Here is a 15,713-nt window from a genome sequence, read left to right on the forward strand (position 1 = left end):
CTGCTTGTGGCTGTCCGCACTGATGCTTTTCATGCGTATGCATCAATGGCTGTTAAAGGGTGCAACTCAAGCAGTGTACAAAAGCCCACCTTCTGTCCCACCACAAGCATGCAGCATAGTCGCGCACTATTTCAATATTCAATGCAGCAAGCAGGGGGGACAGAAGGTGGGCTTGACCGTGCAAACCTTAATCTTGGTAATGCTCAGTCAGCTCCTTGTTGTTTTGAGGTGGGGGCACCACAAGTAAATAACACATGCACAAACTGCATATAAATACACGACTATTGCAGTGCATCAAATTGACGTGTTTTATATTCACTATCACATTTTGATTCTTCAACTTTGGAACAAACTTCTTGAACACTTGAAATCTGTATAAACTACTCTATTTAAAGTTGGCCGGTAAACCTTTTTGTAATCTACTGATTTTCCATAAATCAAAGATATTATTTCTTGTTTCCGCCATCTTGCTTTTATGATGTGATTTTAACTTGATAATCTATGTGTTTGTGGTTTTACTGTTTTGGTTTAACTTTTCATTTATCCTGCTTTAATGTTTCACCTTTTCATTTAATCCTGTTTCTAATCAACATTTCTTCACCTCTTTAAAACAGTACAGGTTTTTCTTGTTTGGATTTGACTTATGTATGAATTGTGTAATAAACTTGTCTGGACTTAAATTTTTTGGACCTGCTGTTTAATATGCTTTTTCTTTTCCTCTATTTAAGATCAGTGTTAATTTCTAAATGTTGCATAATGTTACGGTGGCTTATAAAGATAGTAAATGTGCTTTTAAGAGATAAATCCTTCTTTTTTTTTTTAAATGAAGACTTGGGCCTACCATGCTACTATGCTAATGTTGTGTAACGACTGTATAGTGCTACTTGGAGAGCTAAGTATTTTTGGAGGTTGATATTCATTTGCATATACTTTTGTTCTGTTATGAAATAAAATCTTACTTAATTGCCTTCACAATAATAAAATAAAAAATATATACCTGTATACTGTTTTATTAAATTAGCTAGTTATTTAACATGACATGTTTTACATGTATTTATTCATATTTATTTAGCTTTTAATCATTTACCTCAGTAAATAATTGGTTAATTTATTAACATAAATAATCACATAAAATGCTATAAAAATAGTTGTATCTATTTACTTATTTAAAATACTTTATCAACTAACTGGTAAATTAATACTAACAAAATTGAGAATGAATTATTTTATCAGAAACAATATTTTTATATACACATTTTAATTTGGATTTTCACCTCAGCTACAAACTGTGAATTTATCATTTTAAAATCTGAAAATAATCACATTTGGCCTTACTTTATTTTACCTTATCTCATCGTCCAGGCGATGGCGGTAGTTCCTCGTTGTACAATGTTTACAGAGGGCGTGTCTTAGAGGACGCACTAACACGCAACACCCACTTTTACTTAACTTTGATTGGCCGAATAGTGACGACCTCCCAAAACACCTTTTCCGATTGGCCGGCGCTCTTTGTCCGTTAAACCTTTGACAGACGCTGGCTAGTGAGCCACTTGCTAAAAACGAAAGCTAAGCGCGGAAGAGGGGAGGCAGCAGATTCGAAAGCGAAACATACGCTGCTTGAATTCCCGATGTGCACATTTGCTCTTTTGTAAGCAATTCGCCGCAAGTGAGAAATGCCGACTGAGTGACTCTTCACAAGGGTGCATTTTTGTGGGCAAGGCGGCCCTTTTCGCTGTCAACCACAACAACAACACCTGAACCAGTTTCACAGCTCCACCTCTCCAATATGCGGTTTGTTTACCTCCTCTTCTGTAGAGCGACGCGTCAAATGTAAGACATTTTTCATATCTTTTCCATTGCCATATACAGTGCTGTGGATTTATGCCGTCTTTGATGTATTTCCCTCCTTTTGCCATAGGTGGGAATGACGAATCTCCACAGCTGGAGGGGGGGACGCGTTGTGCTGGAATGGAGGTGAGCTTGTGCAGTAGATATAAACAGCGTAATCAACAAAAGCCAGGTTTTTGTTATATAACATAAGTGGAAGCAGAGAAATCAGTTCAAAATTTGTTTTCACCGTTAATGTTGCCGTTATGTATATTTTCAAGAGGATAAGTAAAAAATAAATACATCCTCTAATAACTAGAATTGAATGTGGTCAAGAATCAACCAATCTCATTCAAACTTTTGTTAGTGTGCGTCAACACAAACCTGCTACCACTTAAAATCCCTCTGAGTAACCCCAAATAAAGTTTTTGACAATGCACACTCGTAGCTCATAAGCTATAGTCTTAAAAGTGTACAGTACAACTCTCACTTGATTTCAGAGATGCCATTTTCACATTTTGCGCAGCCACTGTCTTCACTTGATGCATTATGTTTACTTCACATCATCTTTTCATTTACCTCTTCCCTCGACCCCAAACGTCCTCTTCTGGGCTGCAGTCAGTAGCTGTGGCCGCGGCGACCTAATACCGACGGCGCTCTCCCACAATGGCGCACTTCGACACGGAGTACCAGCGCCTGGAGGCATCATACAGCGACTCCCCGCCGGGCGAGGAGAACCTGCTGATGCGTGTCCCCGAGGGCGCTAAATGTAAGAGAAGCATGTGAAAGATTAATCATGGACTCTAATAACAATACCCTTAATTGACTCTTCTTTTTTTGCAGCCCAGTGGCACCACATCGAAAACCTGGACCTGTTCTTTCAGAGAATATCCTTTTGAAATTTTGGTCCTTGTTTTGTTATGTTGACGGTCCCAGGAGAGGTGTGCAAAATGGACAGCAATTGACTGTATTTATATCCCGATACATGCAATTATAATCCCGATAACGATATATATCCAGAGACAGTATTTTTCCTTAAAGCTACATGAAATGAATGGCAATTTCCGTATCTTTTCTCCATTTATTTATGAAATAAATAATGCAATGAATGCAGAAAACAAACAGGGCCTTCACATTACTGTTAAAATCCAGTGCTTCTTGCAAAAGTATGGCTGAGAAAAAGGAAACGCTGCAAGCCCTAGCAAAGCAGTAAAAGCAGAAGCTACAATAATATTTTTTTAAGAGGAACATTTTAATTATAGTTAGTTATAGTTTTATAATGAAATGTTTGCACTTGATTTGATTTTGAGCTTATTGTTTTTTTTATTTATTTTTGCAGTAATTTTGAGTTTTACTTTAAGAATGCAGGTAAGTAAACCGTGAGTAAGCAGATCGACGAAAATAAATTGTTTTGGTGAGCATATACAAATAATTTGTCAATGTACGTAAGAGAGAAAGAGGGAGAGGAATAAACATTGAAGCAAAATGTACAAGATATAAGTTGCAAGTGTAGAAATTAACACTTCTCCAAAGCTAGCGTTTGTTGTGATAACTTGACTCGCACCGTAGCCGCTGAAAAAGTCCTGGAAAATAATTTCAAGAAAATAGTGGGAAGCTTGTCTCTCATAAGACTGACTACCTTGCTTCCCTGAATTAAAGTCGACTTGTAAATTTGCCGGCCTTCCGACACCCGAGACTCACTGGCCCCGCCCCCTTTAACGGAGCATGCTTCGAATTATGTTAAAAACAATCATTAAAAGATTATTACAAATTCGGGGCATCATGCGATAATTTTTTTTAACTCTGAATTAATTGCATAATTTCACTAGTTAACTGATGATTAATCACAAATTTTACAATAAAAAAATTCTAGGTTATCATACTCAAAAGTGGATTTTTTTTTTAACTAATAGAAATAGTTCAAATTAATTTTGAATGGCAGTGAATGAGTTAATGTGGGAAGCCGCAACAGCTGTATAGAACGTGTACTACGCTGAATTCCGTCTAAAAGGCGAATAGCTAACGTTACACCTCTGATACGTCAATTTGTGAAAAGGTATGAAAGTTGCAAATAACAGGCAGGAAGGAATACCACACTATCCATTTGGGACCAATTCCAATTTTCCTTAACATCTTTTACGTTTATAATTTGCATCAGAAGAACGGATTCACGTGTATGCTCCTGGGAGAGATCTTCGAGCTGGTGTACGCCATTGCCTTGTTTTAATCATTTTTGTTAAATTGCTTTTTAATGGATGCGATGTTTGTTACCCGCGCAGTCAGTTGCTGTTCGTGGTGGGCTTCACCGTGTTCCTCGCCAACTGCGTGGACTACGACATCCTCTTCGCCAACAAGTTTGTCAACCACACGGAATCCTCCAAGGTCATCCTGCCCGACGCTCTTGTGCCCGTGGACGTCTGCAGTGCACGGTAGGGCTGGAAGATTAATCCATGATGTCAATTATTTCTGTTTATTTGAAAAGTTTTTTCAGCTGCTTCTGTACTTCTAAACACATCCCAGCATTTACAACATGGCTGCCAACGGAGAGGTGCTAACAATAGAGTACAATGTGGTTTTGGGCTATATTTTTTATGAGCTGGCGTGTTTTAAATAGTACAAGTCAGTGTAGGATATTCCAAATATTTTTTCGAATCACATTCAAAAGTACCCGGAGTGTACCCGCCTACTGCCCGAAGCCAGCTGGGATAGGCTCCAGCAACCCCTGCGACCCTTGTGAGGACAAGCGGTACAGAAAATGGATGGATGGATGGACATTCCAAAAAATTTTTTTTTTTTTTTTTTTTTACTGTTCTTCATGTTTTCAAATGTTGAATAACGTAATAATTTAAATTGGACTTTTTGAACATGTCTTTTGGTTAACACATTTTACAGTAATGTTTATTAATGTGCATCATCAAAAATTGCCATTTGGAATATTTTTAAAGCCCCCCCCCTCCCCACCCCATCTACAGTCAATTCAATTAGCACCCTCAGCCACTATATGAGGAAATATGGTAATTTTCTTTAGTGGTGTTGTTGGGTTGAATTAAAAGTCATATCCGAAACAACATTAATCTTCTAGCTTCTGTAAAGACAGCAGTAGTAACAAGCTATGGATTCTGCCGGCAGCATCCGAGACAACGCATTTGTCATCTTTGTGCTAATGATCTCCGGGGTGTTTTGGCTCCATCGCCTGGTGAAATTCATCTACAACGTGTGCTGCTACTGGGAGATCCGATCCTTCTATAATAATGCCCTGAAGATGACAATGGTGAGATTATCCATCTTGTCACTAATGGCATGAATATGTTAAAAAAAATACAAACTTTTTTCTTCTTCCCCTTCGTGTACTAGTCGGAGCTGCCGTACGCAACATGGCAGGAGGTTCAAGCCAGGATTGTGGAGATCCAGAAGGAACACCAGATCTGCATCCACAAGAAAGAGCTGACGGAGCTTGACATCTATCACCGCATCCTCCGCTTCAAAAACTACATGGTTGTTGTTCTTGTTTGTGCCGTGTTATTTTGTCTGTTAAAGCGCCATGTGACCTCAGACCACTTTGCCGTCTCTTCTTTTGACTTGCGCAGGTTGCCATGGTGAATAAATCGCTGCTCCCTGTGCGCTTTCGACTTCCTCTACTTGGAGATGTTGTGTTCTTCACGCGGGGCCTCAAGTACAACTTTGAGCTCATCTTCTTTTGGGGGCCAGGTTTGTATCTTCACTGTGAACCCCCCAACCCCCCCCCCCACCCATTTGGGAGCAAATGAGTTAATAATTGAGTAATTGTTTGGAGCCATTTTTTTAATTAAAAATGTCATCATACCAACAGTAATTTTTCATAGATTTTTGTAGTCCTTCATAAAAGAAGACTGATCATCTTCTGTTTGTACTTTGGAAAATAATGACCGAACTGGTAGCATAGTACAACATCAATCACCTTTTTTTTAAATTTCTATACATATACAAAGTACAAAATAAACACCAATCACTGGTTAATAAACAGTAATCAGGGATTAAAAAAAAAAAATTGTAATACACTTTAATGCAAAATTAAAATGAATCAGATCAGTTGATTAATCGATTTTAAAAATATTCGATAGTGACAGCACTAGTTGCCATCTACTGGAATTGTTCTACCTGTCATTATATGTCACTGACATTGATAAACAAATATGTTATTTGTAATGAATTTAACATTTTCGACCAAATTAATAAAAATAAAAAAAGTATCTACTTGTATCAAAATGTCTTCCTTGTTTTCGTCTTTCAGGCTCTCTGTTTGAAAACGAGTGGAGCCTCAAGTCCGAGTATAAGAGAGGAGGAAACCGTCTCGAGCTGGCCGACAGACTGGCGTCGCGCATCCTGTGGATCGGGATCGCCAACCTCCTTTTGTGTCCCGTCATCCTGGTGTGGCAGATTCTCTATGCTTTCTTCAGCTACACGGAGGTACGGCTTTTCACAGGCTCATCCAAACTGCAAGTTTCGATTAAACGTGACGACACATTTGTGTGTTTGTCAAGGTGATCAAGCGAGAGCCCGGTTCTCTCGGAGCGCGATGCTGGTCTCTTTACGGCCGATGCTACTTGCGCCACTTCAATGAGTTGGACCACGAGCTCATGTCCAGGCTGAGCAAAGGCTACAAGGTAAGTGAGGCGTATTTGCTTATGCAGTATGTTTGTTACAAGCATAACTGCAAAAAAATCACGATACTCAGTGGAGGGTTTGTTTAAATGTAATCCACAAATAAACAAAGACGAGGGTTTAGGAATTCGCCTATTATAATTCGCCTGTTATTGTTTTATTTTGTTTTTATGGATGGTGGGGTTGTCTATCCACCTTTATTTGCTGTTTTTGTACCCAAGCCATAGTCATGTTTATTATGAACATTTTATATAGAAGACATCATGTGGCTTCTTGGTGTCAAGGACCTATGTAGAAGTTGTTGTTCAACTTTGTTCAACTTTCAATCAATATTCAGTGAATGAATGTATAAATACTTTGACTCCTGATTACTGTTAAACAAAACAAAAAAGTTCATTTCTGAAACTTTTTAGTTTTAGGGAATGTGAGATTAGATGACATGAAATTTTTTGTTAAAGCTACTCAACGCAGAAAATTGAATTTCGAATCACTACTGCCACCTGTGGCCGAAAAATGAAACTGCATATTACCTTCTTCACGTACACAACACGCACATCACGTCACATCCGCTAACTATTGGCCAGAGGCTTGCTGGAGTTCCCATTATGAACATCTTAAGGTGTTAATCTACTAATTAAAAAATGTTTCCGTCATACTGGGCAAATAAAAAGGCTATTGTAAATATATTTTTGGGCAAAGTGCAGTTTTAAGGTTACGTGATCCACAGGGTCAATTTCAATGTCAACTAAAACAAGGTCAAAAGGTTATTAAAATATGCAACAATCTTCTAAATGATTGCATATTTGGAATCATTGTTGAATCCCATTTCCAACATGACCTGTTTTATGAAGATTGAGCCAGTAGTTCTTGAGATACAGAAATGAGAAGGAAGTTGGCCACGCCCCTTTTTGTCAAAATCCGGGGATATTTAGTGTTGTGCCATCATTATCAACAAGTACACCAAGTTTCATTAAAATCAAAATCTGCTTGGTTTAAATGTTCTTATTTTTTATTTATTTTTAGGTGCAATTTGACATTGAACAACCTTAATGTTTTTCCACTATATGCGTGTGAATGAAAAAAAAAGTGAAGGCTCATAAATGCATGAATTTTCACTCATGGAGGCAGCACTTCATCACTGATACCTTTTGGTGTACGTTCTCTCACTTCTACCTCCTGTGTTCCTTTTTTTACCCGCAGGCCGCATCCAAGTACATGAACTGTTTCCTCTCACCCCTGCTGACCGTAGTGGCCAAGAATGTCGCCTTTTTCGCCGGCTCCCTCTTGGCCGTCCTGATCGCGTTGACTATCTACGACGAGGACGTTCTCGCAGTCGAGCACGTCCTGTCGTCAATCACCCTGCTGGGAGTTTGCATCACAGTGTGCAGGTCGCGACTTTGTTCCATTTAGCGGCAAAGTTATCCGCAATATGATCTCATTGTGAAGATTGGAGGTGTGTGGGATTCTCTTTGTCCGCAGGTCATTTATCCCTGATAAGCACATGGTGTTTTGTCCCGAGCAACTTTTGCGAGTCATCCTGGCACATATTCATTACATGCCTGATCACTGGCAGGGCAACGCACACAGATATGAGACACGGGACCAGTTTTCGCAGGTCTTCCAGTACAAAGCCGTAAGTACATAAGACGAACCCAGATGAAATATCATACACCCTGGACTGTTTTCCAGCCAATCACAAGGCACAATGAGAGCATTCACATTCACACCAATGGCAAATTTAGAGTCTTCATTGAACCTATCATGCATGTTTTTGGAAACCACTGAATCACCTCTTAATATTATTAGTTACTATAATTCAACAAATTATTTGCCGATTTAAACGTATCACTTAAAAAAAAAAAATTACAAGTTAAGCAAGGGTTAAATTAACGCAAAAAAAAAAAGGATTCTTAATGTATATAAAAGCTCGGTGGACCCAATTAACTCATTTGTTCCCAAAAAATACATTCTATTTTAAATGTTTTAAGTGTCCCAAAGACGTATTTATATTTATATTTTTGGGTTTTGTTTTTACCAAAGGCTTTGATGCAGCCTCTCAACTGCAGAGAAGTTAAGAAAAGGGTAGTTATTACAAAAACGGCCAGCAGGTGGCAGCAGAGCAAAAGAGATCAACTAGGGTCATGTTGGAAAAAAAGCTCACATTTCTAAATATATTTGTGAATAATGATGAAACTTAGCTATATTCTAATGCTGCAAAACAAAACCAGATAGAAATATGCTTTTTTTTTCCTGAAGAAAGAAGAGAATCTAATATTTCTTTTGGTAGGTAGAACACAATAATCTGTGGGCCTTGCAAAATCAGTCAAAATCCAGTACAACAGCCGGGAAGGGGGTTGCTTCAGTGAAAATGGCTGGGAGTGAATGAGTTAAAGACTTGAGCAGGCCGTATGTGGCCCGTAGGTCAGACCTCGCCCACCCCTATTTTATACGTTCTATGTTTTTTTCTTTCTTGTAGGTGTTTATACTAGAGGAGCTGCTGAGTCCAGTGGTGACTCCCATCATCCTCATCTTCTGCCTGAGGAGGAAGTCGCTGGAGATCATTGACTTTTTCCGGAATTTCACCGTGGAGGTGGTGGGTGTGGGAGACACTTGCTCCTTTGCCCAGATGGACATCAGGCAACACGGGCACCCTGCGGTAAGGGTCTTTGCCTTTGGGCCACTGCATGACGGGCATCTGGTCTGGAGTATTGGGATCAAACCATCTATTTTGTACATTAAAAAAAAAAATCTTAGTCATATTTAAAATTGTATACTAGCCTGAGTAGCCATGTCAGGATTTTCCAATAGAGATCCTGATGTCACGTGACTTTGTCTGAACACGCCCTCCTGCGGCAGGAAAGTATTGGCGCAGCGTTAATGAGCTACAATGGCGTAAACTAGCATTTACATTTATCCGTCAACTTTCCGCCCAAGAGCATTGACAGACATGTTGGATTGCCGATGAAGTGTCAGGTGTTTTTTTTTCTCCCAACTTTGCGACATTCCTAATGTGGAATTGCCTCCTCTGTTGTATTTATGTACGTTAGAAACTTAGCAGCTGCTAAATCGGCCGCAGCCGCCGTCATTTATACTGTAAAAAGTCTTCTTTATGGTGTTATTAAATTCAACTGTGTGATAGCTATTAGCACAAATGAATTATTTCCCCCACATTTTGCGTGTGGTAACAGTTAGCATCAGCTGATTAAGCACCATGTACAAAGTGCAACATTGGCTACATATTGGTTCCTCTTTTGGTAGCCTGGAGCATGCTCGATCCTTTTTTTTTTTTTTGTCTCTCAATTGTTGTTCAAGTGTGGCGTTTTCTATACTGCCAAAATGATTGCACTAATGGCCATTTTGGGACGTGTGACGTCAACGTCAGGATCTCTATGCAGTCCTCAATCGCCATATCACGGTTTACTTCATGGGCTCACTGTATTATGGATTTTTAAATTGTACATTATCCATTTTATATCGCTTTTTTTCCTGTATTGCAGTGATCATTTTTCCACACAGACTAATATGATCATAGACCCACTTAGCAATAAACACAAGCCCGCAACAAAAAATAGATGAAAAGAGATTTTAAAATTTTAACTGTGAATAAGCAGGGGGTGTATTGTAAATAAAAAAATAAAAAAAGTTGTCCTGATAAATAAACTCAATATTATTCATATATTCATATTATAATTATTCATCAATAAAAATCAACTAATCAGTAAAAATGTGCGTCTGCCTCTACAGTGGATGTCCGAGGGAAAGACTGAGGCATCCGTCTACCAACAGGCGGAGGACGGTAAGACGGAGTTGTCCCTGATGCACTTTGCCATCACCAACCCGCACTGGCAGCCTCCCCGCGAGACCACGCACTTCATCAGCCAGCTGAAGGAAAGAGTTCAGCGAGAGGCCACCGGACCTCCCTCAGACGCGCATCCGCTCTCATTCTCTGAATCTGAAGTACGTGTTGTGCACTTGAGCATCATCATGTTGACAAACCGCCCACTGATTTGATCTCCCCCCCCCCCCCTCCCCTTTTAGCCGAAGAGCCTGATTGCCAATCTTTTGGTGGCGCCGTCCACTCTGGCCTCTGTTCATTTTGGCCGGGATGGTTCATTTAGCGGTCACGCTGCAGCGACCGGCGACGCCGTGGCGGCCTTGCGCTCACTTTCCCCAATCAGCAGCAGTCTTCACCTGAAGGGAAGCTACAGTGCGGCTTACAGGACTGCGGGCCACGCCTCCGCCATGAGCAGGACCATGGCAAGCTCTGGGTATGAATAATATGTATAAAAAAATAGTACATAATAAGCATATTCACAGGTCGGCAATTGTGAATTTGCATATTTATCCTTCCATAAGGAATGGCTTGGACAAGATGTAAAGCGCGGAAAATGTTACATATTCAGTTAGAGTTCATATTTTTAGATTTCGAAAAAAGTAACTACACAGAAGAAATATTTAATATATATTTAAGGGCTTAAAGTAAAAAAAGGTGAAAAACAAAATGCCAAAAACATGACTAGCGACTGTTTTCTAAGGCTAAGCTGTGATTGGTTGTTACATTTGAGCAACATTGACGTCATTTTCAGTCGACAGCAAGTGGCAAAATGGCCGCCTTCTGATATTGATAAAAGAACTGCTGGATTTTGCTGCTAAACTCCTATTCCACTAACGCAATATTAACCAGAATACGGTATTTAGACTAGTGGGGCTGTATAGAAAATATTATTGTCAAGATTTTATTTTTTGGGGTGCGGGGGGTGGACTAAGATAATGAAATGCATTTCTACAAATAAATGCCGCCTTTCTAACTTCCTGGTACTCATTCAATCACCAAATAAGTCATTTTGCTCTATTAAATCTTGTACACTGTCTCTATTTGCAAAGGACGGATGCCCGAACCATGAGCTCAGGCAGCAGTGCGTGGGAGGCGCAGCTCACCAGTTTAGCCTTGTCCGAGTACGCCTCCACGGAGATGAGCATCCATGCACTTTACATACATGAGGTAACTGGAACTGTCCATACTTGTTGCCCTTGAACTATTTTTCTTGAACGTCGCCCATTTTGTGCCCCCCTCCTATATTTGTCAATTGCCACCCAAAAGTGCGTGTGACATCATTGGGAAAATGTCTACTTTTTTTTTCCAGTTACACAAACAGCAGTCCCGCGGCGATGCGCTTTCACGCCACACGTGGCACAGGCAGGAGAGCGACGAGAGCAGCGACAGCGTCCCGGACGAGGTGAAGAGCGTGTCCGGATCCCGCTACAAACACTTCCCCCGCTCGCACACCTTCCCTACCACCGTGCCCAGTCCCACTGCCATCCCCTCTTCAGCTTCCGAAGGCGCCGCTGCCGCCGCCACGTGCCCGGAGGGGTCGTCATCGCAACAGGGTGGCGGCAACCAGCGACCATATAGCGGTAACTAGCACGACGTGTTTTTTTTTTTTATGTTTGAAGATTGGTATTATGATTGAACTGATTTTAATACATGACATCACCACTGGGAGAGGCAGGAATACATGAACATTTTCTTTCTGATGAAAACTCATTATTTTCTTCCAAACGACAGAATGTTCAATACAGCTTGTGTTTTTCATCTCATATAAATGTAACACTTTTAACAAAGTCCCTGTGCTTTCCCCTCAGATACTTTATATAAAGGGAGGAAGGTGACGAGGTCCGCCCGCGTGCCGATGGGTGGCTGGGCAGAAGAGTCGCAGCAATTGGCACCACGCCGCCACGAGTCACTACCGGAGGAGAGCTCCGAAGACGAGATGCCACCGCACATACACAAGGTAGCTTTGCAAAACCGCAAGATGGCCTTAAAGTATGGGCACAAAGAGACATTCTTCGTTTGCATGTTTTTTTTGTGTGCCACATATTTATCTACCGGTATTAGCAAATGCGTTCAAGTTCTCAGCCAGTCAGGACGTGCTGACTCTTCGAGCTACACTTACATTTTGAAGGACAGCATGTATCAAAGTAATTGAATCAGAATGGTGTGAATAAACCGAGAAATAATCTGACATCTCTGCTGCTTTTATTTCAGGTTTGTTAGCTACTACATTGAATCAACCAGTGGATTCCTTCCCTCAGACACCTAAAACACACCACCTTTGACTTGGCGTATCTCCTGGACTCTGATACAAAGAGAATAATTATGTATCAGAATGCACTCTGAATTGATTATTGGGTCTTACATTGAATAATAATCTTCCTATGGTTTTACTACTGTAAAAGTTATTTTAGACACTAAAAGGGAAATCATGTGATTTTGTTACTAATTTTTAAAGAATGAATATACACTATTCACAAAAAGTCTGTCCAAGTATGTCAAAACACACAAGGAATTTGTCTCTGATAGTTTGAGCTGTAACCTCAACAAATTAACTTAATTTGACTTTTAACTCATACACTGCCATTGACGGCTATAGACGTCAAAAATGTATTTGAACTATTTCTATTAATTTAACATTTTGTTCCCACTTTTGTTAACAAGAGTATGAAAACCTAGAATTTTTTTCAATTGTACGTTTAGAACAGATATAAAATTTGTGATTAATCGTGAGTTAACTAGTGGTCATGTGATTAATTACAATTAAAAATGTCAATTGCACGATGCCGCTAATTTTTAATAATCTTTTTTTTTTTAATCGCATCAGGCAATTCAAATTTTTAATTGTAATTAATCGCATGATTTCATTAGTAAAAACATGTTAAACTAATAGAAATAGTCCAAATGATTTTTTGTTGTCTATAGCCGTCAATGGCAGTGAATGAGTTCAAATGCACTTGTCCAACTGTTCAATGTTTCAGTGACTTTTCAACTTTCTGTTGTCCAACAAGAAGCAATTCACAACAGGTCGTTTTAATCATGGATTGACCTAACATTTTCTGGTTTAAAGAGAATTGGTATTTAAAAAAATCTTGTTATGCTGGTCACATTTTGACATCATGAAATCAAGTCAACACCTGTATATACAGTATATCATCACAATATGCGCTGGCTCAAACTTGCAGGTTCAGCACTAATACATCACATACAATTCATCACCTTACACATGTTGCATTACATGGTTCAGGTTCTGTGCTTATTTAAAAAATAAAGGGATGGGTAATGTGCACATACGCTGAAAAAACAGATTTAAGTGGTTTTCGCTGCAACCATCATGAACTTTACAAAAACACTGACGTCATATGAGCTTTGCTCAGTGTTAATAAGTCCATCAATGCTAACCAAGAGAAGAGCTGTTAGTCCAGCCAGGGGTCTCAAACTTCGCCGTCCAGGGTCATTTGCGGCCGTAGTAAGATTTTTGTGGCCTCTACTTGACATCAAAGTTTAATGTTAATGCCGTAGCTGTGCTCAGGCGCATGACAGCTTTAGGCACAATGTAATTATATTCACAAGTGACATCTAGTGGAAGGAAAAGATATTCTGTTGCTCAGTCCTGTCTTTTTCAAAACCTACCATGAAGACAAAAACGGCCAATTTCAATAAGAAGAAAAAAAACTGTTGTTGATTTCCAGTGCCAATCTGCGTCTTGAATGTACAGAGAGAGTTGCTATGCTCAAGAAATCAGACGTCATTACTCAACTAGATATGCTGGCGTACGCAACGTACCAGGGAGCCGTTTGCGTTCTGAAGAACTGTAATGTTCTCAACTATTATTGATTAAAAAAATAAAAAAAGACTCTCCAGTGGCCCTCCGCGTAGGTTGAGTTTGAGACCCCTGTGTCCACGTAGCAATAGCGGCATGTCTCGACTGTCACCAATTCACCATTCTTGATGCACTTTGATGACTTGTGTAACTTGCGTTAGGTTGTTTGCATGTATCGCCTGAACGTTTAAATTTTTAAGTTTTTATGATCATGTGACTCACGAAAGGGGATGTGCCATAAAGCTTACTGTCAACCAAATAAGATGCTGGTGATTGAGGGTGTAGAGAGACTTGATTTTGTTGTTCATAGTTATTGTAAAATACAGCTGTGTACAGATGTAAATTATTCCATTAAACTCACGTAATGCAATCAATTTATGTCTTTCGTGTTTTGTGGACGCGAATTGTGCTTGCGAATCTGGGCTTGTTGTACATAGCAGCATTATTTAAATTATTCTTCCTTCGGAAAGCAGAGCCCGGATAGCTCAGTCGGTAGAGCATCAGACTTTTAATCTGAGGGTCCAGGGTTCAAGTCCCTGTTCGGGCGGCTCTTTTTTTCTTCTTTTTCTAAAATATATTTTCATTAATTCAGTAAAATATAGATGTAACGTAATGGTTAATTTCTCGTTCGAGTTCAGCAACGGTTTATACGTTAATAACCTCCTGACGCTAAATGTCATGATTCGCCTTGACCGCCAAAATATTGTCGGAAACAGTAAATAAACGTTCTTCGTCATGCTAATTATATATATATATTTTTATATGCTGCAGTACAGTGACATTTTAGCCGTTTATGTGTTTTTGTTTGTTTGTTTTAACGGTACAGTGTTGCTTCTGAAACTGCTACAGGGATTGGAGATGAAGATGAAGATGGACGACGTGCATTATATAACAAATTCCATTAGCATTAGGTACAAATGCGCAGTCTAATAAAATTTTAATTACAGTACTACACTAAACAGCTGCATTTCCACCTTTGCTAAACTGGCCACGTTGTTGTGGTATTTCATTGTCCTGTCCTGATTGGCTATCGGGGCAAGCGTTGCAACACCACGCCACGATTTTATTGGTCATCAAGTTTCAACATTAGAGAAACGAAACCATGAGGGTGGTTTCTTTTCCGTTGGTGCCAAATCCCATTGGCCGAAAACTCGGAACGCGGCGATTTTGATTGGCTCTTTCGCTCTGAAAACACGAATTCACTTGGCGGCCATATTGAATAGTGTTTTGACAGTTTTGTGTCTCAAGAAAGCTTGAAGATTTCTAAATGTTAACTTATGTACGGAAGGCGTAAAAGTTGTGCTTTCCAGTCGGCTCGGTACGCTTGTCCTGCATTTTACGTTTACGTCTTAACCAGGAGATGGACGAAGATGAACGCCAGAGGAAACTAGAGGCTGGGAGAGCTAAGGTTAGTGGCTGGGCTAACAGTGCGCGCAAGCTAATGCTGGGATGCTAGCACGTTAGCCAACTCTTTTGTCAAGGATTTATGTTGCTCAGATCTGGGATACACTAAATTTACACCACTTTGCCAATTGTTCACTATTTGATTTCTCTCCTTTCCATAGTCACTTGTGAGAGGCAGTCATAAAA

The 15,713-nt window shown here is 39.8% G+C and overlaps 2 protein-coding genes and 1 non-coding gene across 5 annotated transcripts in view; all 3 read left to right on the forward strand.

The window, feature by feature from the left end:
• The first annotated feature begins 1,535 nt into the window (after window positions 1–1,535).
• On the forward strand, window positions 1,536–14,497 carry atg9a (ATG9 autophagy related 9 homolog A (S. cerevisiae)). Its single transcript, XM_086094117.1, has 20 exons — window positions 1,536–1,830; window positions 1,919–1,974; window positions 2,446–2,596; window positions 2,671–2,714; window positions 3,968–4,032; window positions 4,107–4,256; window positions 4,957–5,098; window positions 5,182–5,322; window positions 5,415–5,535; window positions 6,098–6,273; window positions 6,348–6,470; window positions 7,669–7,856; window positions 7,948–8,101; window positions 8,945–9,124; window positions 10,213–10,425; window positions 10,507–10,736; window positions 11,353–11,470; window positions 11,613–11,883; window positions 12,112–12,260; window positions 12,515–14,497. Exons 3-20 carry the CDS (start codon window positions 2,494–2,496, stop codon window positions 12,521–12,523), a joined length of 2,577 nt encoding a protein of 858 aa, XP_085950243.1. The 5' UTR covers window positions 1,536–1,830; window positions 1,919–1,974; window positions 2,446–2,493; the 3' UTR covers window positions 12,524–14,497.
• Window positions 14,498–14,597: 100 nt separating this feature from the next.
• Window positions 14,598–14,670, forward strand: trnak-uuu (transfer RNA lysine (anticodon UUU)). Its single transcript has one exon. It is a non-coding gene; the product is annotated as a tRNA-Lys (tRNA).
• Window positions 14,671–15,353: 683 nt separating this feature from the next.
• Window positions 15,354–15,713, forward strand: part of pcnt (pericentrin) — a 41,940-nt gene continuing 41,580 nt past the window's right edge. For all 3 annotated transcript variants that reach the window (XM_086094113.1, XM_086094116.1, XM_086094114.1), the window contains exon 1: window positions 15,354–15,531. In XM_086094113.1, coding sequence (XP_085950239.1) covers window positions 15,484–15,531 — 48 coding nt within the window. In that variant the 5' untranslated portion in view covers window positions 15,354–15,483. The remainder of the gene's footprint in view (window positions 15,532–15,713) is intronic.

This window comes from Leptonotus elevatus, chromosome 14, assembly GCF_054856555.1.
Source record: "Leptonotus elevatus isolate MCC_2025b chromosome 14, RoL_Lele_1.0, whole genome shotgun sequence".
NCBI classification, from domain to species: Eukaryota; Metazoa; Chordata; class Actinopteri; order Syngnathiformes; family Syngnathidae; genus Leptonotus; species Leptonotus elevatus.

Excerpts from the sequence above, each read along its gene's own strand:
- atg9a (XM_086094117.1), top strand. The coding sequence starts at position 2,494 with ATGGCGCACTTCGACACGGAGTACCAGCGCCTGGAGGCATCATACAGC. Across the intron at positions 2,715-3,967 it reads TGGACCTGTTCTTTCAGAGA|GTTTATAATTTGCATCAGAA; the intron begins ATATCCTTTTGA and ends AACATCTTTTAC. Across the intron at positions 4,257-4,956 it reads GTGGACGTCTGCAGTGCACG|CATCCGAGACAACGCATTTG; the intron begins GTAGGGCTGGAA and ends TTCTGCCGGCAG.